Here is a 21,794-nt window from a genome sequence, read left to right as displayed (position 1 = left end):
GGTTTCCTTTGCAGATGAACTGGGTGTTACTCACCCGTCTGCTCTCCTGCGTGAGTCAGCGCAAGGAGCTGCCATCATGAGACTGAACTGGAAATCAGTATTTCGGCACCCTCCTTGCTCAAGGACTGTCCCTGTGTCACTGAGAGAGGCCACAGCAGGGTGTGAAGAGGCCTGCGTGACAGTGAACAGAAGCGGAGCCTCGTACCCACTGGCAGAAGCTGCAGGGTCTCGCACCCTAGGGTGCAAACAGATTGAGATCATTGCTACTGTGTCCTGCCAGCCACCTGCCTGCCAGCTCCCACACATTTCCTACTGCCTCTGAATACTGGAGCCAAAGGTATTGGCTCAGACTCCATTTGAGAGCTCGGCTCGGCGTTCCTGTCTTGCTAAACCTTTTGTTTTGCTTGCTCAAGTCTGGTGTCACGTCCTCCCAGTACTTTACTCTGTAAGGACTGGACTCTGGCTGGAACCCAGCTACCCTCCCTGCGGCACGTTTCGGCTGTGGTGGTATTCTGTGTTTCAGCGTGTCTGGGATCCAGAGGCTGTGAGGGGGTTCAGCCCTGCAGCCTCCTCCTGTCATCCAGGCGTGCAGCTCTGCAGGGCTTCGTGGGCTCCTCAGAGGGTTTGACAGGCATGTGGAGAGAGGTGATGGTGGTGGGAAAGCTGGGGAGGGGTTGTTCTGGTGCTAAAGTTGGTCACTGATTTGGCACGTGTGTTCCAGGACAGGCACAAAGGTGTTTACATGCACCATTGGCTACGTCTGGTACTGTGTCAGCTCCAAGTTATTCCACCCTCACAGGCATCCTCCTGGTCCCTCCTTGGCTCAGGCGTGAGCTGTGGGTCCTGCTGCTCTGAACTCAGGGCCCCAAACCAGCAGATTAAATGACCTTGACATGTGTGTCCACCCTCTCCTGTCCCTGCACTAGGAGCTGCCCTGGCCCTGTGGCAGAGGATGAAAAATCCCATGGCTGAAAATGAATTAATGTCTCTGGGAGAGAGAGGCAGATGAAATATTTACTGCGTACATGTAGCACATGGCAGTGATGGAGAAAATGGTTCAAAGCTGTCACAGGGTGCCTCAAGCCAAACAAATGGCATCCAGTTCAATATGTAAAGTTTGTGACCTCCTGAAGGACAAGGCAGGCTGCTAGGGGGCTGTGCTCTCCTCCCAGACTGTGCTGCCATGGTGCAGGGCACCAGGTGCAGCTTTTGAGCTGGGGTAGTGTTCAGGCCCTGTGCTGTGGGTCCCAGGGGCGTGGGAAGTGGGATCAGGGTGGGCAGGACATGTCATACTTTCTCCTTTGGGACCCTAGGGAGCTGGAGCAGCTTTGAGCAGAGCTTGGCATCACAGGGGTGTTTTCTCCAGAGGAGCTGAGGGGGGGTGGGTAATGCCCTGGGGGACTGGGGTGCTGAGCGCCTCGTGGGCTACACAGCTGGAGTCGTCCTTACACCCCTGCGAGCTGGCAGGTCTCACATCAAAGCTGGGCTCCTGACCCATGGCTCCTGGGGAAACGCAGCTTTCAAAACCACCCTGCCCTTTGTGGGCGGTGGGCAGCCCCCTTCGCTTTTTCCAGCAGGACAGGGTTTGCCTTGATGTCCTTCAAAGACGTCCCACATGGGATGGAAGAGGGAATGCTGCCACCCCCTCGTCCTTCCCAGGTGCCGTAGCTTCTTGCTAGGTGCACCCAAAGCGCTTGGGGGAGCCTGCGAAGGGAAGATGTGGTGTTAGGGCAGAAACAGCTGCAGGGCCCTGTAGTAAACAAGGGGAAAATGACTGATGTCTGTCCCAGGAGTGAAATCACTGGTCCCGGAGCACACAGCACCTGGCGGTCGCTGGGGGGGATCCCCCAGCCAGGCAGCCCTGAGGAGGGGTTGCGGGACCATCCTGATCTCATTTTGCAACCACCTTCCTCTCTTCCGTCTTGCGCTTTTTCTCTACGCCTTGCCAAACTCCAGCAGACGCAGTCCAGTTTTGCAGAGTCATTGGATCCCGTGTTTAAAAGGAGAAGTGAGGGAGGGACATGTTGAAATCAATTTTTTTTTTACCACTTGCCCATTTCCAGCTGAGAGATTGAGATAAGGGTGAGGGCCGGCTGCAGCTGCAGGATCACCAAGCCAAGAGGTAGGGAGATAACTGCTGTCAATGCTTGCGGAGCATCCTTTTGTACCAGGTTTTCCTTTATAGAGGGGGATAATGCTTGTTCTTTGGAGATCTGTTCTTTCAGCAGCACCTATAACCCCACACAAGACTGAACTGTGACTTCATTCACACTGGGAGCAGCCTGTGAGGAACACAGGGTTCCCTTTGGATGAATTGTTCTTAAGAGGAATGTAGGGGTTTGCTCTGTGTTGTGCTCACTCTACAATGTGTGTATGTGTGGTGTGTGCCTCTGGCTGGTTGTTTCGGGGGGCAGATCAATGTTGTGAGGAGGGAGAGCTTTTTATGGAATGCTGACACTCTTTCTTTGGAAAACAAAGTCCTTGAACAGCTCCTGACCTTGGGTGTCCGGGATAGTTTGCAAGGTCCTGGCTAGTTTTCTTGAGATTTGGGGCATGGAGTTTATTTGGATTGTTTCTGCTAACCAGAAATCTCTGCTGCTGCTTGAGCTACTTCTAGGGCTTTTGTTGTTTCCCAGACAAGGAGTATTTCAGGGTGCAAATAGGATGGGATACGTGAGCTCAGTGGTTTTTGTCACTGGAGTTTTGTGAAGCAGGAGGCTGCCAGTAAAACCATGGGGAAAAGAAGATACTTGCTGTTATTGAAACAGAATCACCAAAGAACTCTCCCTTGGCACACAGAGGCTCAAAACAAGCCCTGCACGGAGAGCTTCCCTGGCCACCCTGCCGGGCTGTGCCCAAGCATTCCCAGCCCTGAGGAACACAGTGACCAGTTGGCCAACTTTTGGGGAAAGTGCTTTTTAACAAACACTTCCATGACGAGGCTGAAGTTTGTTTTCTAAAACCTGCAAACCCTGGTGCAGCTGCTGGCTCCTGGCTGTAGAATGATTGCCTGATGCTTAGTGATATTTGTAACAGCGGTGGATTTTATTTCTTCAGCATTAGAAGGAGAAGGGAGGGGGATCTGAGGTTTCACTGAGTTCTTAGCAGTCGTTCTCTGTGCTGTTTGAGGTTATTTTTTGTTGGCAAGGAGCAGAAAAGTGTGAGTGGCTCGGGGATGCTGTGTCCATGTCCTGCTTTTATCTCTGTGGTTGTTCTTGACAAGGCCAGATTTTTCTTTTGCAATCAGAGCTAAAAGCAAAGACGACAGCAATCATTTTCAAATACCATTGTGCACTTTACATCTCTACTCCCCATTGACAACAATTTGCAGTGGAGCACAGCACTCATGTCCCAGATCAATAAGTAGCATTTGTGTGTGTCAAGGGAGAGGGATGCAGAACAGGAATCAACCCCTCTGCGGGGCTCCCTCCATCAGCGAGGGAGGAGATGACTTTAAACTGTTTGCCCAAGGGGTAGCAAACACCAGGCTGGATTTGGGTGGGGCTGGGGCTGGCAGGGATGGGCAAGCACCTTGAGCATCTCTGCCAGTGAAGGGGACGGGCACCTCGGCCGGGCGTAAGGTGGCTCCACTGCCAGACTGGCGAGCACATAGGAAACGATGCTGAAGCCCGTTTCCTCGGTGCTACTGTGAGACAGTTACAACAGAACCCTCCTGACAGGGAAGAGAGCACAAGTGCAACAAGCAGCTCTTTTCAGACCTTTGGAGATGAGGCTGGAGGATCACTGTGGGAGCAGGGATGGATTGCAGGGATGGTAGATTTTGGCTTCCTGGTGTCTTGCTGGATCTCTGGCTTTTTATTCTGTGTAAGAGCTCACATGCCCCTGCCTCTGGCAGCTCATCGTGCGGGTGCTGGGCAGCCCCTCGCAGCTGCCTGTGCTGGCTGACCCAGAGAAGTTAAAGCTGACCTCCACACCAGCCAGCTGCCAGCACTGGCAGCCCTTTCTCCATCTCCTGTTCCGTGCCCACCAGGGAGCCCCTTTTGGCAACAAACATGCTCTTACACACTTACACAGTTTCAAGGCAAAGGAGAGTTGTGTCTTTCCTGAAGCAGCTAGAACAGTGCGACCTGCCTTAATCAAGGGACTAGAGGACTGCAAGGGCGAAAGGGTCTGCCCGCCTCCCTCCCTCGCCCTCTCACAAGGCGGCTGCTGCCAGCATCCTCCTGCAGCACTAACTGGAGCCCATGCACCCAAGGGTACCACCACACAGGCACCTCCACACCGCTGGAGTAATCTCTTTGTGATGCCTTGTGCAGTAGTTAAGGGGACAATTTTTCCAGCGTGGCCTACATCGTTGTGGTTTCCTGTTTGGATTAAGCAGAAATCCCTGACAGGCTGCACAGAACCACTGAACCCATTGTGGAGCCTGTGCCTGCTGTGTTTCCGCAGAAGGCTCTTGCGTTCGGCTTCCAGGGGTGTCTGGGGACAGAAACAGGGAGGCTGGAAAGACAAAAGCTCCCCTTGCTGGAGAGTGCAGCACCAGCAGTGATAACAGCCCTGTTCCACAGAGCCTGGGGCTCCTCAGCAGCCCCAGCAGTGCCCTGCACCTCTGGAGCACGGGCTGACATCCTTCCCTGGGCTGCAGGTCCAGAGTAACAAATGCTCATGCAGCTCAACAGACACTCTTAAGCTGAGGCTGCTCTTAGCTGTGGTTGGAATTATGTTAGACACCCAAGAGCAAACCAGCTCTTTCCCTGGGCCACCTCCTGCGGCTCTCCCTGATGCCCACGCATCCCTATCCCCGTTCCCCATCAGCACAGGCATCTCAATGGGGATCTGGAGGGGAGGGCACTGGTGCCAGTCTGTGACCGGCAACCGCCTTGTGAGCTGCAATCAGATAAAGTGTTTACAAGAATGAGAGCTGACAGTAAGGCACAAGTTCTTAACTTTATTTCCTGCTGCTTTTTTTCTCAGTAACCAGCTCTGCCTGGACAGCCCATTTGGGAAACAGGCCATGCTCCTTTCCCCGGTGCCATCCCCAGCTCTTGCACCAGCTGCATCAGTTCTCAGCCCAACCTTATCCCCCTCTGTTTTGGATTGCCTCCATCCCCCAGGGATGATGATCTCTTCTGCTTTCTGCAGGGTCCCCATCTGTGCTCACAGGACACGATGGAGCCTGCGTACACACCAGTGCCCAGGTCCTCTAAGTTGCCCCCACTCACCCTCCCTCCCACCCCCCTTCCCTGCTGGGCTCTGCCTTCTCAAGACTGTTTCTGCCCTCTTGCTTCCCATTTCTTGCTTATAAATAACAGCAGGGACTAGACATGGCACCTTTCTTTTGCCCCCATCCTGCCTGCGCTGTGAAATCCTCATTGCCAAGGGGCTGCCTGAGCAGGATGGGGCGGTGGGAAGCGGGGCCGAGGCGCCTGCGTCCCTGTGCTGCTCTCGAAAGAGGCCCGAGCACGTTTCCGCTTGTCAAAATGGCCCTGGCAAGATAAGGTCTGTGGTTTCCTCTGAGCCTGCGAGCGAGGGGAGAGGCGGCAGCGGCAGGCAGAGCTGCAGCGGCTCCCCTGCCCCACACTGAGCCTCCTCTGAGATGGATGCTGCCTGCAAGACTCCTGAGGGGACCCTCCCCGGTGAGGAGAGCCCCGAGGTAGGTGGCTGTGACCCTGTGGGGCTGCGGAGGGCGTGTGAGGCTGGGGAGTGTTTGGGGTGCGCTGGCCCCGGAGGGGGGTGTCAGGGTGGCTGTGCCTGGCAGACCCCAGGATGGTTTCTGAGCCATGAAAGTGGAAGCGTGGTGGAGCCCATGTCTCAGCCAGGATGCTTTGCAAATGTGAGCAAGGAGGGGGGTGCGGATGTTGTGGGGCAACGCATTCAAACACAAGCTTGAGAGCTTGGGGGGGGGTTAATATGGCTGCGGCTCAGCCCCAGCAGTGGGGTCCCGTTTTAGCTCAGCTGCATCTTCCCAGTGCCTCCCAGACCCTCCGGGCTCCCCTAAAGCCCCGCTCTTGGCCAACCCAACCCTCTCCCTCTGCAGCAGCTGGACAGGCTCCGCATGCCCCAACGCTGCTGGGACACGCGGATGTGATTCCCTGTGCCAGACTCCCGGGGTGATCTGTCTGGATGGTGTTCCCTGCCCAAGGACTTGTCCTCCCTCTGAAGTGCCGCTGTCTCTGCAGCCAGGCTGCCCTCCCCGCCGCAGCGGACAGTGAAGGGACGCTGGTGGCCTCGTCCGGACCTGGGTCTGAGCACTGCTCCTGGGTTTGAGCTGGGGTCTTGGCGTGGGGATTAGCAGCAGTGAACACATCCTGGTGGCTCAGCTTTAGCTTAACTGGTCCCATGTACACACAGGCGAGTGCAAAACAGATCCCACCACAGCCGTTCCCAATGGCAGGAGGGAGCGATAGGGAGCTGTTCCCCCAATCCACAGCGATTCCTTCCCCTGCCCTCTCGTGCTACTCTGCTCCTGGGCAAGGAACACACACTTGTGCCTTGCTGATAGGTAATATCGACAGAGAAATAAAGTCTTTTCTCTGTCCCCTCCATGCTCGTAACCCTGCCCTGGGGCTGCTCGAGGTGGGGCAGGAGGATTTGGCTGGGGCTGCGCATCAGTGCAGGGAGCAGGGGGAGGACGCCCGAGGCAGGGGCGGACAGGGGCGTCCCTGGGTGCAAAGTTCTCTTTCCTAGGGGCCGCTGAGCCACCGCTGCCCCAGCCCCAACCAGCGGCTGAAGGAAGGGACAGGGAGGCAGGAGTGAGAGCCGCAGCTTGAGGGTTAAATTCGCCGTGGGTGGAAGAGTTGAATTTAGTCCAGATGGCCAGGGGATTATGCCAGCCCTAGATCTGCCATAAGCAAATGTTAATGTTCCAGCTCAGGGTGGTTTTTTTTCTTATCAGGGGGATCCTAAGGTCATTGTGGGGTCTGGGCTTGACCCACAGGTGGGGCTGGTCTGTCTGTCTGTCCATCCCTCGCTGAGCAGGGTGCTGGAGCTGTGCTTGGCGCTCACCCCTCTGCAGAAAAAGGGCCAAATCAGTTTCCAACATTTCTATGGATGTTTTGGTGTTCCCACATTGCGTTCCCAGAGGCTCCAGCAGTGAGAGCTATAACGGATGGTGCTGGTCCCTGTAACTCTGGCTGTGTCACCCACCTTGGTTCACGGCAGTGGCAAAGTCGCTGAGGCTGAGCACGGTTAGAGAAGCAGACGCAGAATGGGCTCAGCCTCGGTCTCAGAGAAGGAACAGGGCATGAAGATGGGCTGAGAGCTGTGGGTTGCCAGGGAAAAGGTCATTTCTGGCAGTGGTGGTTTGATTTCCCAGCCAGACCCATAAGGATCTGGGATAAGTGGGAGGTGATGGCTGAGGCAGGGGACTATGGGGTCTGCGTGGGCTGCGGGACAGCCCGACCAGCCCTGGGGTTGAGCATGAATGGGGCTGGGCTGTGCCTCTCCATCTGGCACTGTTTTCATTTAATTGCCTTTTGGAAAGTAAACGCTATTTCTGGTCATTCTTCAAGTGGGGAATAGGTCCTCAGATCAACAACCAGCGATGTGTTATTGCAGCTGCATGTGGGTTTTTCTGGGAAGGGGGCTGAAGTCATGAATCCCTACAGCTTTGACATCTCCTCGACCATAGCTGCCTTGGCTGGTCTGCAGGTCTTCACTGCACCTTGGCCGCCTGCTCTTTCTCTCAGCTGGTTTGCTCTCCAGCCTGGTCCTGCTTGGCATCTCCATGGGGCAAGGCAGGTGGCTGTGCTTTTAAAGCCTCCTGTGGGTCACCTCAAACTGCTGTTGTCATCCTCACTGCCCCCGCCTCATCTAACAGGGTTTGAGGGTGAAGAGCCTGTGCTGCCACACAGATGGGTGGTGGAAGAAGTGGTTCGTCAGCCACAGTGTGTCTGTGGGGTGTCACAGCATCCTTTGGTGCATTCCACTTTGATGGGCTGTGGGTGATGTTGCTACATCCCACCTGTCCTGTCCTGCCTGGCTGCCATTTCCTCCTAAAACCACCCTGCCTGACAGGAAACCTCTCTGCTTCTCTTTTTTTTCTAGATGGATCTGTCCCACCGGTTCTCCAAGAGAGAGGTACGAGTGTGGTTCCAGCACAGTCTCCCTTGGTGGCACTGGAGGGGGTGGCAGCGCTGCTGGGGCTTGGGTACATGGCTCAGCTCCTGAAGATGCTCCCCAGGACAGTCAGTGGTGGCCGAGCAGGGCTGGGTGCTGGGAGGAAGGTGGTGGGGGGAACGCCTCGCTAATCCTGGGATATGCACGGAGCGAGTCCTTGCTGGCCTGGCCCCATGGGAGGTGTTGGCACTCCCCCGCAGCTGGTCCTACTCTACGAGGAGGTTCTCTACACCATCCGGCACCGCCTGGGCAAGCCTGAGCACCACCACGTCGCAGACTCACAGGAGCTCTATGCCTACGTGCAAAAGGTGGGTCCCGTTCTCCCCAGTGAAGTCCCCAGAACCTGTCGACACATCCACCTTCCTGGTTAAAGCAGATGGGGGCACTCAGAGGGAACTTTTAGCAAGCACTTTAAAGGATGCATTGGCAGCATCTAGCTGGAAGGCTGGGACAGCTTATGCTGGGAAATAGGAGCCTTAGGGAGGAATATTTATCTTAGGCTAGAGATGGTGGGTAGAAATCTCTCCCTTGAGAGCTTTCAGCTGTTCCCCAGCCCTTCTGCTGAGTTCTTTGCTCCCCTGCTCTCCCCTTGAGCTGCAGCTGGCTCCCAGGGGTTGGAGGGAAGCCCCTGGCTGCTCTCCAGCCACTGTGAACAGGGCAGCATCCGTCACTGGCCCTGATGTCTGTAACAGGCTTTCGGCATGGATGAGGAGGAGCACAGAGTCATCATGCAGCAGGTCAAGGAACTGGAGGTACACAGTGAGATGGTGTCTCCCCAGGATGCTATGGCTGGGGCGGTCCCCACATCGGGTTGGTGTTGGGGGGCTGCTGTGCCTCCCAGTCCCATGTCTGGGCTTTGGGGTATGGGGTGTCCTGGGCTGGGCTGGGGGAGTCACACAGGAGTCGCTTGCTGGCCTGAGCAGCAGCCAGTGGTGTGGTTCTGCTCGAACCCCATCCTTCCTTGCAAGGTAGTCCCCCCCGCCCCTCCATTAATCATTATTTTTTCATTCTTCCAGAGTCCAATTTTCTGCCTGAAAGCAACTGTGAAGGAAGCCAAGGGGATTTTGGGTAAAGATGTCAGCGGTAAGTGAAGATGGGGCAGTGTCCCATGGGAGAAGGGACAGTGGAAATGGAGCAGTGTCCTATGGGAGAAGGGACAGCTGCTGCTCCCAACAGGGACTTGCATGCCTCTGCCCTTGCAGGGTTCAGTGACCCGTACTGCCTGCTGGGCATCGAGGCGAGGAGCCAGGAACCGGCCCACCCCGAACACAAGAAGCGGATGAAGGCTGTGGTCAAAGACCTCATCCCTGAAGACCAGATCCACCGCACACAAGTCATAAGCCAGACCCTCAGCCCAGTGTGGGATGAGACATTTATCCTGTAATCTGCCACCCATTGACTTTGCTCATCAGGGGCTGGATGGGCTGCCCAGTGCTCATGGGAGGCTGGGGGGGTGTCACCACGTACCCTAACCAGGAGCTGCTGAGGCAATGCCTGTTGGGCTGCCAGGCTTCTGGTCTGACCCAAGAGAGGTGAAAAAAAGCAGCATTCAGCAGTCCCTCCCTCAGGGCTCTCCCACCACTTCCCCAGGCTGTGAGGGGTGATTTAGGGTCTCCCCAAGAAGGGGCTGCCTGCCTTCAGTCCCCAGCTGCCTTGCCTGCTGCTGATCCCTTGGATGCTGCTCAAGTAACGACATCCCCTGGTGCCTTGCAGGGAGTTTGAAGACGTGGAGACAGCCAGCTTCCACCTGGACATGTGGTGAGTGGCAGCATTCCTGGGCCGGCAACACAACACCCAGCCCCGAGCAGGGCGCTGCCTCCTGGGAGGGTCCTTTAACGGGCACCCTTTAAAAAGCCCCAGAAAACAAATGGGGGCCCATTTCCCCATTACTTTCTGCTGCCAGCAGCCACTGGGAGCACAGGGCACAAAGTGGCCAGCATGAGCAGTGAGGGCTTGGCTGAATTTGCCAGGCAGGGCTGGTCCTGAGTGCCAACTTTATTTGTGGAGAGAAGCTCTATGTTTGCAGATTTTGGCTGGACAGCCCGCTGAGAGGGTGCCTCAGCCCTGACTTTCTCTCTCAGTACTCTCCCTCCTCCATCACCTTTGTGGCTCCTCAAACTGTTTTGCAATCGCCTCAATTTCCTCCTTCCTCCCGGTGGGTTTTACTGCCCAACCCGTACAGGGACTCGGACGTGGTGGAATCAGTGCGGCACAAGCTGGGGGAGCTGACGGACCTCCACGGCCTCAAACGGTTGGTGCTGGTGTGGCCCTAATGGCTGCTGAGGAAAGAAGGGGTAGAAAATGCTTATGTGCCTTCCGGATTTTAAAAATTCCCTTTGGAGGACGGGCGGGCACTGGGTCTGCATTGCCTTGCTTCGCCCCAGCTGTGGCTGGGTCACGGCCACAGGGAACCTTTTTACCACTGTGACTGCCTTTCAGGATCTTTAAAGATGCTCGAAAAGACAAAGGGCAGGATGATTTCCTGGGGAACGTGGTCCTTCGCCTGAAGGTGAGCACTATGCGTAGCTTCTCCTCCAAGTGAATCCTCAGGCACTGGTTAAACCTCTTGGGGTCCAGGCAGGATCCCAGCTCAGAGCCACAAACCAATGTCAGGTCCCCCAGATGGTCCAATGCACTTGCTCAGTGGTTATACAGCTCTTTATTTTTAATCAAATAATTAGTTATCTAATATTTCATCAAATAATAGTTATCCAATACAGCATCTTCCTGCCCTGTTAACGCCCTGGGACCTGAGTGGGTTCCTTTGCTGCCCAGGGCTTCACCCTCGGCTCTGTGTGTGCAGGACCTGCACTGCTGGAGTGACCGGTGGTACCTGCTGGAGCCACGGACAGAGACGTACCCCAACCGGGGCCAGTGTCACTTGCAGTTCCTGCTGACCCATAAGAAGGTAGGAGAGGATGGGGACAGGGGTCCCTTCCCATTGCCTTGGCTGGATTGGGCAGCTCCCTGTTTGCTGGGGTCCGTGCCAGTGTCACAGATCCCTGCCCCAGGAAGAGAGGTGCCAGCACCAGGGCTTGATGGTGCTGGAAACCTGCTTGACCCTCCTCTGAGCTCTAAGCCAGCATAGGATCCTCATTCCTGATGCACCTGCACCTCCTGTCTTGGCTTCAAATGGGGCTCTCTGGCCCTACACTTCGTGGGTTCCTCTATCCCCACTCTCTGGCTGCATCCCTGCACGTTCAGGCACATTGTGGTTGCGGCTTCTGTGCCTTGTCCCTTTCCAGAGGGCCACCACGAGCAGCCGGACACAGCCAAGCTACACTGTGCATCGCCACCTCCTGCAGCAGCTGGTGTCCTATGAGATTCTGCAGCACCAGGTACCGGGGGAGAAGCAGCTCTGCAGCAGCTGGGCTAGGATGGGGGCTTCCTTTGTAGCCCACCGCGTCTGACACGTCTGCAAGGCGAGGGGGAGGAGGGTTGTGGTGATGTCTTCCTCTGCCTGGCATCTGTGCAGGGCACTCATTCCTCTCATGCTCCACAACCACACTCCACCCCGCTCCTTGTTCAGCCCAGCTTGCTCCAGCATCGCCCACCCTCCTTTTGCCCCCTCGCAGGCTGGCAGCATGGCCTGGGACGGGGAGCTGAGCAGGCACGCCATCACCGTGCTGTACCTGCACGCCACACAGAAGGACCTCTCTGACTTCCACCAGGTCATGGCGTGAGTACCCCGTGCCCAGGGAGGCTTGGTGCAGCACCAGGGTCCAGGGCCCCGATGCTTCCCCGGGCTGTCTGAGCACAGCCGTTCTCTGCCGTGCGCTCAGCCTGCCTGGCACTGCCCTGCCTGGCTCCTGCCGCAGCCACCCCAGCTGCAGCCCCAGCACCAGGGGCTCAGCCCAGCCTCTCCCTCCTCCCCAGGCAGTGGCTGGCGTACAGTAAGCTCTACCAGAGCCTTGAGTTCAACAGCAACTGCCTCCTCCACCAGATCACCAGCATCGAGTACCAGTGGGTGCAGGAGCGCCTGAGGCCAGAGCAGGTGAGGGGGTTCTGGCACCGCGTGGGGGCAGAGACCAGGGAACGCGCCCTGTGCACCCAACCCCGAGCCTCTCTCACCCAGGACTGGAGCTGTGGCCCTCCCTGTGCTCCAGGAAGGGCAGGAGCTCGCAGGGTACAAGGGCACCAGGGCAGCTAGAAGGCATTTCTGGGAGCAACCGGGAGAATCCATGGTTCAGCGAGCCCCTTCACCACAGGGCTTTGCCCCCCCCCCTTCAGAGAAGCCTTGACCTTTACACCAACATCCCCCTCCTCCTTCACTGCCATCGAGTCAATCACAACCCTCTGCAGAATTTAAATGTGACTTAATTCCTGTTCTTCCCAGCCCCTTTTCCCAGGGCATCCCAGCACCCTGCTGGGACTCTGAATTTTCTATGCATAGAACTGAGGTTTAAGCCCAAAGTTCAGTTTGGCCCCTGGGGGAGAAGTTACCCAAGGCACCGGGGAATTTCCTGTCCCTGGGAAGCATGAGTAGCCCCTGGGTCCCTCTGCCATGCTGCTGTGGTCCTGCCAGCATCTCCAGCTGCTGAGGAGGACAGTGTGGGTTTCCTTCCCTCTTCCCAGAAAGCAGAGCTGGCTGAGTCCTTCCAGTCCTTGCTGACCTATGGGGTCTCCCTTATCCGGAGGTACCGCATCATCTTCCCCCTCTCTGTCCCGAGGTCCACTGAGAGGCTCCAGTCCCTGCTCCGGTGAGTCAAGCACCAATGCCAGCTGTGGGGGTCATATGGCTTGGCCACCAGGAGGTACAAGCCCATAAGCCTTGAGCAAAAACCCTCGGGAACTCTTTCTCCCCCTTTCCAGGCTGCTGCGAAACTTGCCCTGTCCTGTCCCTTGCCCTGGGCTCCCCGTGGGGGACGTTGTGGGGAGGGGAAGGTTTGTTTGTGCAGGGTCTCTTGGGGGAAGGGTAGCTGTTTCTGATGAGGTGGTGCTGGGTTTCACCACCAGTTCTTGCTTTGCAGGGTCCTGGTGCAGATGTGCAAGATGAAAGCTTTCCGTGAGCTGTGCACGCTCAGCCCTGACCTCCCTGAGATGGTCTCCACAGCACTCAAGGTACTGTGGCTGGGAAGGCTTTCAACCCTCACTGCCCTGGGGACAAGGCAACCCTGTTGCTCTCCCCTCCTGTCCACCCCCTGCCGAGTGCCCACCCCTCAGCAAAACCACAGGGATCCCCATGGCAGGGGGAAATACCCACCCCTGTCAACCTGGTGGTCTCAGCCCCTGATTCCCACCACATGGGGCTGGATTCTAACCATGCCCAGGGGACAGAGGGAGCGGAGAAGGTGGCAGAACTGGCTTTGCTGGTCCTGCTTCTCTGCCATCACACCAGGATTCCTCTCTTGCAGTCAGGCACGATGGAGTGGTTTCACATGGAGAAGCAGCACCTCAAGCCCATGGTGAAGGTCAGTTCCTTCTCTGAGATTACAAGGAACAGTTTTCTGGGCTTGGGGTGGGAGACCCCAAGGGGGTGGGAAGACAAGACTGAGCAGAGGCTTCTTCAGTTTTCTGACGCAGTCAAGGCATTTGGGTTTCCAGCTTAAAACACGATGAGCCGTGTTACCTGCAGGTGCTGAGATGCATTAGTGCTTACAGCTCAGGTGAACAGGAGGGGGTCCCCAGCCCAGCTACATAAGCATGTGGTGGCAGTGGGTGTTCCTGACAACTTTTTGGTGCTCCATGTGGATCTAACGATAGATTGCTGATCCATGGGGACTATCCATCGCAATAAATCAGATTAGAATGGAGCCCAGGTCATCTCACAATCACCGAGCATCCAAAACAAGCCATTCCTTCCTTTGCAGAGCATGGAGGAGAACGGCAAAGCCTTGTCCAGACTGCTTGTGGAAGTGGTAGGAGACCTTCAACAGTGCCAGAAAATTTGGAATAAATTCTTCCTCAAGTAGGTTTTGGAGCTGGATTCCTCCTCGTCCACCTTCCATGGGGCCTAGAATAACAAGGCACTTTGATGCCCAGTTCTGCGGCTCCTGGGCTCCACAACAGCACCCGTGGTCCCATCTCTGCCTCCTGGACCTGTGCCGTCCTCGCCCTTGCGGCAAGGGCATGTTCTGGAAGGGTTTGCTGAGTTGGCAGGCTCCTAACTCCCTGTATTCTCTTGCAGCACCTTCAAGTTGAACCTCTTCTCTATTGCCTTCCTGGAGCTGGAGAGCCTGGTGAGCAAGCCTGGGCCGCTCTGCACTCGTGCGGCTAGGGCCTGAAGCCACCCTTCAGTTGTCAACTGATTGTTGCAAGCCTGGAAAGGGAGCAGGCCAGGGAAACTCTCTGCCTCTCCCTGAGTGCCCATAGAGCGACTGTCACCTGTTTACTTGGCCCAAAAATCTTCTAAAACGCCACCAAAAAGGAGGAGGAGTCCCCTGAGCTGACCCTCGTCCCCAGAAGACCAAGCCTTCCCAGCCGGACCCTCGTGAACACCTCTCACCCCTTCCCATGTCACCTCCAGGTTGCGGAGCATGTCCAGGAGCAGCTGCACGAGCTTGACAGCAGCATGTCCAAGCCCACGGCTGAGAGCCTCTTCCAGCTCTACATGAACTTGCAGGAGCTCTATCGGATGAAGGACTTCCTCCCAAAGAGGTATGACCTGGAGAGAGGGGAGGTGCTGGGTGGGGGAGCAAGCAGCTAATTCAGAGGAAATCCAAATCCTTCCCCTTCACCTCCTAATTACTCATGAGGCAGGCAGACGAGGCTGTTGGTGTCTGGTGTTGACGTGAGCATCACTAGAAGGGTTTCAGGCTCATCTCTGAATGGGGTTAATGAAACCTCAACTTCCATACGAGTGGAGTTTTATCCTTAGTACGTTGCTGTGTGCTGTCTCTGCCTCAAGGCAGAATTTTTCGTCTGTGTGGGTGAGGAGGGTTGGTGGCCCTATGCCATCACTGTGCAGTTGGAGAAGCTGGTGCCTTTTTTGACAGGGAGGGACCTCTGGCTCTGAGCAATTTCCACCAGTGGTTCAAGGAAGCTGTGCCCCAGTGGCTGCAGAAGGCCTACACCATTGCGCTGGAGAGGGCGCAGAGAGCCATCCAGATGGACCAGGTAAAGTGGAGAGGAGAACCTCTCCCTCCATCCTATGGGGACACTCTAGTGCTCTCCATGCCTTGCTGCTGTGCCTGGCTTGCAGCATGAAGACCACCACGTAGGTGCCTCTTGCAGCACAGGAGGTGGGCTAGTTTCTCTTGCAAGTGTGTAACGAAGGATGTGGTCTCCTGGACCAGCTAATCTCACATGGACCTTACACCGCGTCCCCATGCCCCTTCCCTCTCTGCTCTCTGGCAGACCAGTGTTTGGGGCATGCTGGGAGCATCCCCTTGACTTCTGACGTTTCGGAAGAGGGGAGAGAAGGCAGCCATGGGGCCGTGGGGTGCTCGCCCCACTCTTCAGTGTGGCCCAACCATACTGGATTGGAGTATAATGGGGCACAGCCCAACGTGGGGAGTTCGGGATGCTCTGTTCATCCTCATCTCCCACACTTGCCAAAGTGACTGAGTGGTGACATTGAGATATATGGAGGGGATGATGGGTCAGAGAGCCCCGAAGTGAAGGAGCAACACTCCTGTCTGGGATGGCCCTTTTCCGTACAGGCTAAGTTGCATTTTCTTCCTCTGCCTTCCCAGCTGACGCCCTTTGGGGAGCACAACAAGCACAGCACCTCCACCGTCGACCTGTCCACCTGCTACGCCCAGATTGTGAAGACCTGGCAGCAGCTCAGCTGGCCAGACCCCGAGGAAGCCTTTATGATTATGGTGAAGCTCGTGGAGGTACGTACACAGGATCCTGCCATCAGCTGCGGTGCTCGCAACCATCTGCACCGGATTTTTGTCCCCTGTTCTAAAAGACATTTCACTATGAATGGACCAGCATCCCATCTTGATGCGGCAGGGTCCCCTGGCACCACGGTGGTCCCTGTGCTGCCCTGCTGAGTCCCATTGGCTTCTCTTTGTCCTGCAGGACATGTGCAAAATCGCCCTGATGTACTGCCGGCTCATCAAGGAGAGAGCGGAGGCGTTGTCGCTGAGCGGGCAAAGCGAGGGCGAAGCAGCCAACAGGGTTGGTGTCAGGGCAGGGTCCACTGCTCAGGGAGGGGCAGGATTTGGCTGTGGGTTTGGGGCACAGAGGGAGATGAGGTGCTAGCACCCAGCTGATGTCCCAAGTCTGGCTTTCATGGGGACTGGTTGATCTCCGTAATAGCCATAATCCTGGAAAATCAAGAGAGAAATGGTGTGTGTAGGGCAAGTAGGATGGGGAAGGGGATGGAAATAGTGTTGGGAATAGGAATTGGGATGGGGATAGTGAACGGGAATAGTGAGTGGGAATGGGGATGAGGATGGAGCCAGGGAGGGATGCTACAGCTGGGTGTGGGACATTCTGAAGCAGACCCACCTCTCCTAGCTCTGCATCGTGGTGAACAACATCAAGCAGCTGCGGCTGCTGATCCTGAGGCTGCCATCGCAGCTGGACTGGGCACAGCTGGAGCAGCGTACGGAGGCTGTCATTGACCCACAGCAGATCCAGCACACGCTGCACAACCAGCTCGACAGCACCGTCTCCTGCCTGGACCACGAGATCCAGGATGTAGTGCAAGCCCTGGCCACCAAGGTGACCACCTGACACTGCCCTACCTTGCCCCTGGCCCAAAGTGGGGAAGTTTCACCTCAGGGAGGGCTGCAGCCCACAGTGCTCCTGGAATGGAGTCAAGGTGGGACCCGGCCATGAGGAAGCTGGTGCAGAGGGCAAAAGCCCAGTGCCCCTGTGCATTTCTTCATGGCAGCTGGAAAAGGGCATCGCCAGACACATCCAGGAGCTCTCATCATCCAGCGACACCCAGGAGCCTGAGGACGTAAGTACCAGACTCAGCACCTCCTGGACCATCTTTTTCAGGCAGTCATGGATAACTGGTGCCTACTTGGTGGGAGCTCCCATCACCCCTCACTGTCTTTCCCTGCCCCATGCCTGGGGCACAGGACACTCCAGTGATGGGGCCCAGACCTCCATAAGCTTCATTTGATGCCCACATTAGTAGCACAGCCTGCCTATGTCCTTGCTGTGAGAGGGAGCCCCTCTGGACTTCTCCCACACTGATGGCTGCAGCCAGCAGCTCTCTGCCTCTCTCCCCACTGTGCCCTGCCGGGTAGGACTTCCTGTGCCCTCCTGAGCACCCCTCTTCTCTCGCTGCAGTCCATCATCCCGCTCATGAAGTTCCTGGAGTCAGAGCTGCAGTATCTCAATGAGCATCTGGTCCAGGAGAACTTCAACAGGTGACTGGGGATGCACCATGGCAGAGGCCAGTGGAGTCCCCAGCAGGACCATCCTCCCAGCCTTGTGGGGTGTGGGGGCACCCTGCTTTGGGGCTGGTGGGATGAGCCGGTTCCCTCTGGGGCTCTCAAAACCCCTTGGCCCTGATCCACCCCTCGGACCCCGCACTCACAGCCATCCTCCCTCGGCCCCACAGCCTCCTCGCTCTCCTCTGGCATCACACCTTGGCTGTGCTGTCAGCAGCCGCGGGGCAGCAGAGCCCCTCCACCCAGCACTACAAGAAGCTGCACTGTGCCCTGAAGGTACTGAGGGGACACGGGGCGCAAGGACAGGTACTCGGGTACCAGCTAATGGCATCCTTCTCCGCAGAGCCTGGAGCTGTGCTTCCACGCCGAGGGCTGTGGGCTGCCACTGGAGACCCTGCACACCGCGGCCTTCCTGGTATGGGGGGCGTGGGGGACAGGGGTCCTCAGGTTGCCTCTCGGTGCTCTCCAGGGAGGGTGTCCTAGATCCGTGTGCCTGACTGTCACCTCTCATCCTTCCCACAGTCGCTGGAGACCCGCCTGGCCCTCTGCTCCAGCGCTACCCGCAAGCTCATCCAGAAATACTTCAGCAACAGGATCCAGCAGCAGGTGGGAGCCAGGACGGTGCCCCAGCCCCTTCCTACATCCCGCCCTTGCACGTGCGAGGCTGCCCGGCACAGTCTTCCCAGGGAAATGTGGGATTTACCCATCACCCTCCCAGTCTTGGAGCTGTTTGGGCTGATTTTACCTCAGCAGTTGGGCACAAAGGGGTTCAGTTGCATCCCAGAGGATGGCCATCGTCCCCCCAGTACCATAAAATGCTGCTCAGCCTCCACTGGCACCTGCGCATCCCCTCTGTGAGTGTGCTGAAAGGCAACTCCCCTCTTCTCGCACCTCGCCGCTCAGCTGGACACCAACTCAGAGAAGTACGGGGCCGTGACGATCAAGGCGCTGTACTGCCCTTCAGAGCAGAAACTCCATGTGGATGTGCTCAACGCCGTCAACCTCATCCCGCTGGACTCCAACGGTGAGTGTGGGACCCAACTACCCTTGGGACCCCTTTTCCTCACTCCCTGATGCAGCCCTAGGTAGGAAAGGTGTCAGCAGTGGTTGGAGTAACAAGACTTGAATCCAAGGAGGGGAATTTGAGGAAGAAGAGGGGTTATTGCCCTGATCTGGGGGGTCTAGTGGGACGTGGCAGGCAGGACCAAGCAGGACGTTGTACCAGCACAAGCCAGCGGCCACAGCAGCGGCTTTGTCCCATCGAGCACACCCTGTCTGAGACCGGGGTGACACAGGCTGTCACGGGGGGGTCTCCAGGAGAGGTCACGCCTATTGCAGCCACCCGTGGCCAATCCATGTGTGGGCAGGGTCGGGGATGTTCCTGCTCCCTCCCAGGACCACAGGCTTTGGGGATGGGAGTGAGGGAGTGCCCAGGCACCCCCAAGTGTCCAGCCACCCCGTCTGGGCTCGGCAGGGGGGAGGCAGGAGGGGGCTGATGTTTGCACCCTGCCAGGTTCGAGTGACCCCTTCGTCCAGCTCACCCTGGAACCCCGGCACGAATTCCCCGAGGTGGTGGCTCGGACCACCCAGTGCAAGAGGAACGAGCTGCACCCGCTCTTTGACGAAGCCTTTGACTTGTACGTAGGGTCTGAAACCCACTGTCCCCTCCACTTCAGATGAGCCCCACGGTGGGGCTGATGCTCTGGGTGTTGGGTCCTGCCCTGTGATTTCACCTCCTGCTCCCCACCGGGGACTCGGCCGTGAGGTCCCGCGGTGGGAGCTGGAGCAGGGGCACCCTGGGCCCTGCAGGCTCACTGGGGGCTGCACCAGGGCCCTGCACCTGGGGGTCAGTGCGATGCCGCGGGGGGATGGTGGCTTCCCATGGAGCATCACTTGGGGAAGCCAGTCTGGTCCCTGAAGGGAAGGTTGGATTTTGGGATGGAGGGAATGGGATGTGACAGCCCCCCGCATCCTGTCCCCCTATAGTTTGGTGCCCCCTGAGAAGTGCCGGCAGGAGGGGGCCTGCCTGCTGCTGACTGTGTTTGACTACGACACGCTGGGGGCCAATGATCTGGAGGGTGAAGCCTTCTTCCCCCTCTGCCACCTGCCTGGCCTCGACGCTGATGAGGACCAAGTTGATGCAGGACAGGTGCCCCAGACCCGGCTCCCCCTCATGCACCCCAAGCCCACAGGTACGCGGTGCCACAGCAGGGCAGAGCCCCAGCCGGCTTTGCTGGCCCCACAGCGTGGGGAGGAGGCTGCGGCGAGCGGCTCAACCATCCCTTCCTTCCCCTCTGGCAGGAGATGAGATCCTCCGACTGCTGGAGTCTCGCAAGGGGGACAAAGAGGCTCAAGCCTTCGTTAAGCTCCGCAAGCAACGAGCCAAGCAGTCCAAGGAGACGGATTGAGTGAGGTGGAGGAAGAGGGTCCCAATAGGAAGGGGTCTGGCAAGTGGGACCCCAGGAGTTCTGCTGGTGCTGGAGCTGGTGCTGCCTACGGGTGCCTGGGGGACCAAGGAGATCCCCATGTCCCTCACCCTCTCCCCATGCCCATCTCACCACCACCTTCGGGTATCAATGCTCCCAGGAGGCTGGGGAGCATGGTGTTTCAGGGACTTTCTTTGCCTTTCTGGACCAGCAACACTACTCGGGGGATGTGGAAGTGTCCTGCTGTCCCTGCCCGTCCCCACCAGCTTGTCCCAGCCAGTGCTGCATCGCCTGGCCACATCCCCAGCCCTCCCATCTGCAGCACAGGGGCAGTGCAAACACATCAGCATTTACTTGGAGTGGGGACAACCTTTTTTATTTTTTTTCCCCCTTTTTCTTTTTTTCTTGTGGATAAACCTCTTACTTTAAATTAAAAGCACTGAAGCTGAAGCTTGGGCTGGGTCTGTGCAGAGGGTGCTGTGAGCGACAGCAGCAGCGCAGGGGGTTGGATGAGGCATTTGGGGCGCGGGGGGGCTGCCCCTCGGCCCGTCTGTGGGGTTGCAGCGGGAGGAGACAGCGCGGGAGCGACTTTGTCCAAATTTCCCATGGGAAACAGGATGGGGAGCTGGAATGGTGCTGGGCCCTGCGCTGCCAGTGAGGGCAGAGGCTGCTGTTTGCAGGGGGTTTGGTGCTTGCTTCAGCTGCAGGTATTGGTAATTATAAACCTGAAGCTCCCTCTGCTCTAACCCTGCAAGGGGAAGCTGTGCTTGAGCTGCAGCGCATCCCAAGAGTGGCCGCATCCCGCGGGATTACAGGCATTGCTCTCGCGGTGGCTGAGCCCCAGCTGGGTCCTCGGTGGCTGAGCAGCCGCTGGGTCAGCTCGGGTCAAGCTCTGGATGGGGGTGTGGGGGGAAGAAAGCTCCTTTGGTGTCTGTGTGCCGTGGTCCGGCTGAGCCGAGCCCACAGCAGGGATTAGGGTGCTGTTGGAAGCAGGGAAGTCCTTTGCGGGCTGAAATCTCTCGGTTCAGGCTCTGTAGAGAAGGCTCAGGAGCAGGGGCCATGAACCCCCCACCTGCTCCGCAGCCCACTTGGTGCTGGCACCCGCACGCGGCCGGCCTCGTGCCTGCGGCGCTGGGTCAGCTCCTGTCCGGGAACTGCAGCGCGCGGAGCTGCCCCTCAACCCAGGCACTGGCCAGCCTCTGTTCTGAGCTGGGTTTGTGTTATCCAAGGTGGTTTTAGCTTAATTTCTTTTCAGCTTCAGGCAGCTGTATGGGTCTTTTCCCACACCAAAAGCAATCATGCCCTGGAAGGATTAATAAACCTTAAACAAGCAAAGCGTGACCAGCCCCATGGGGCAACAGCCCAAGAATTAAAAAATATTGCTTGAAGCACACAAACCCAGCTCCTAGCAAATGCAAGACTGAGAAGGAAGAAATCCCATCATCATCATTGGGGAGGGACTCTTGATCAGGGAATGCAGAGATAGGAACAGGGGAGCAATTTTCAGTTGGAAAGGGGGAGATTTAAACTAGGCATTGGGAGGAAATTCTTCTGTCTGAGAGTGGGGAGACACCCTTTGCTCTGTGGTTTTACCATTCCCAAAGGAGTCCCTGCCCAACCTGACAGCTCTGCATCAACTTTCCGTCTCTGCCATTGCACCTCAACCATAAAGGTGACAAGCAACCCCCAAAAGGGCCCAAATCCAGAGGGAACTGAGGGAGAAATTATGGGTCACATGAATGGGAGAAGGAAGAACCATGGCCAAGTACACGAGGTGTTGCTTTGAGGGCTCCTCGGCACAGATTTCCGCTGAGCAGCGCAGGGCAGCACACCCCACCATGCACACAAACACACACACACACACAGAGCTTTAGCACGGATACTTTTTTTCTTAGCAAAAAAATAAAAATTTATTGTCCTCTAAAAAAAAAAAAAAATCCATCCTGCCCTTGGAAACTGTGACACAGACTGAGTTCTTTCCAGCCCCACA

General features: G+C 57.1%; 1 protein-coding gene across 6 annotated transcripts; it reads left to right on the top strand.

Moving 5' to 3' along the window:
- Nucleotides 1–45: 45 nt before the first annotated feature.
- UNC13D (unc-13 homolog D) lies at nt 46–20,254 on the top strand. 6 transcript variants are annotated; one of them, XM_069872515.1, is made up of 32 exons: nt 46–181; nt 8,008–8,040; nt 8,280–8,387; nt 8,772–8,831; nt 9,096–9,162; nt 9,282–9,459; nt 9,793–9,837; nt 10,262–10,330; nt 10,519–10,588; nt 10,883–10,987; nt 11,325–11,417; nt 11,655–11,758; nt 11,956–12,073; nt 12,655–12,779; nt 13,050–13,140; nt 13,434–13,490; nt 13,890–13,987; nt 14,207–14,258; nt 14,546–14,676; nt 15,015–15,135; nt 15,714–15,857; nt 16,048–16,146; nt 16,489–16,695; nt 16,796–16,936; nt 17,275–17,354; nt 17,549–17,654; nt 17,722–17,793; nt 17,901–17,984; nt 18,282–18,402; nt 18,892–19,015; nt 19,365–19,570; nt 19,680–20,254. In XM_069872515.1, the coding sequence occupies exons 1-32, from the start codon at nt 77–79 to the stop codon at nt 19,784–19,786; spliced, it is 3,321 nt and encodes a 1,106-aa protein (XP_069728616.1). In that variant the 5' UTR covers nt 46–76; the 3' UTR covers nt 19,787–20,254. The 6 variants fall into 6 exon arrangements, with proteins under 6 accessions (XP_069728616.1, XP_069728620.1, XP_069728619.1 ...); XM_069872519.1 differs by lacking the exon at nt 46–181 and adding an exon at nt 315–337; XM_069872518.1 differs by lacking the exon at nt 46–181 and adding an exon at nt 2,046–2,122.
- Nucleotides 20,255–21,794: the final 1,540 nt, after the last annotated feature.

Source organism: Phaenicophaeus curvirostris, chromosome 19, assembly GCF_032191515.1.
Source record: "Phaenicophaeus curvirostris isolate KB17595 chromosome 19, BPBGC_Pcur_1.0, whole genome shotgun sequence".
Classification (NCBI taxonomy): Eukaryota; Metazoa; Chordata; class Aves; order Cuculiformes; family Cuculidae; genus Phaenicophaeus; species Phaenicophaeus curvirostris.
This window is presented reverse-complemented; position numbering and strand designations above follow the sequence as displayed.

Coding starts and splice junctions, on each gene's coding strand:
- UNC13D (XM_069872515.1), top strand. CDS start 77: ATGAGACTGAACTGGAAATCAGTATTTCGGCACCCTCCTTGCTCAAGG. Junction 182..8,007: donor GTGAAGAGGCCTGCGTGACA/GTGAACAGAAGC, acceptor TTTTTTTTCTAG/ATGGATCTGTCCCACCGGTT. Junction 14,259..14,545: donor TCCTGGAGCTGGAGAGCCTG/GTGAGCAAGCCT, acceptor TGTCACCTCCAG/GTTGCGGAGCATGTCCAGGA.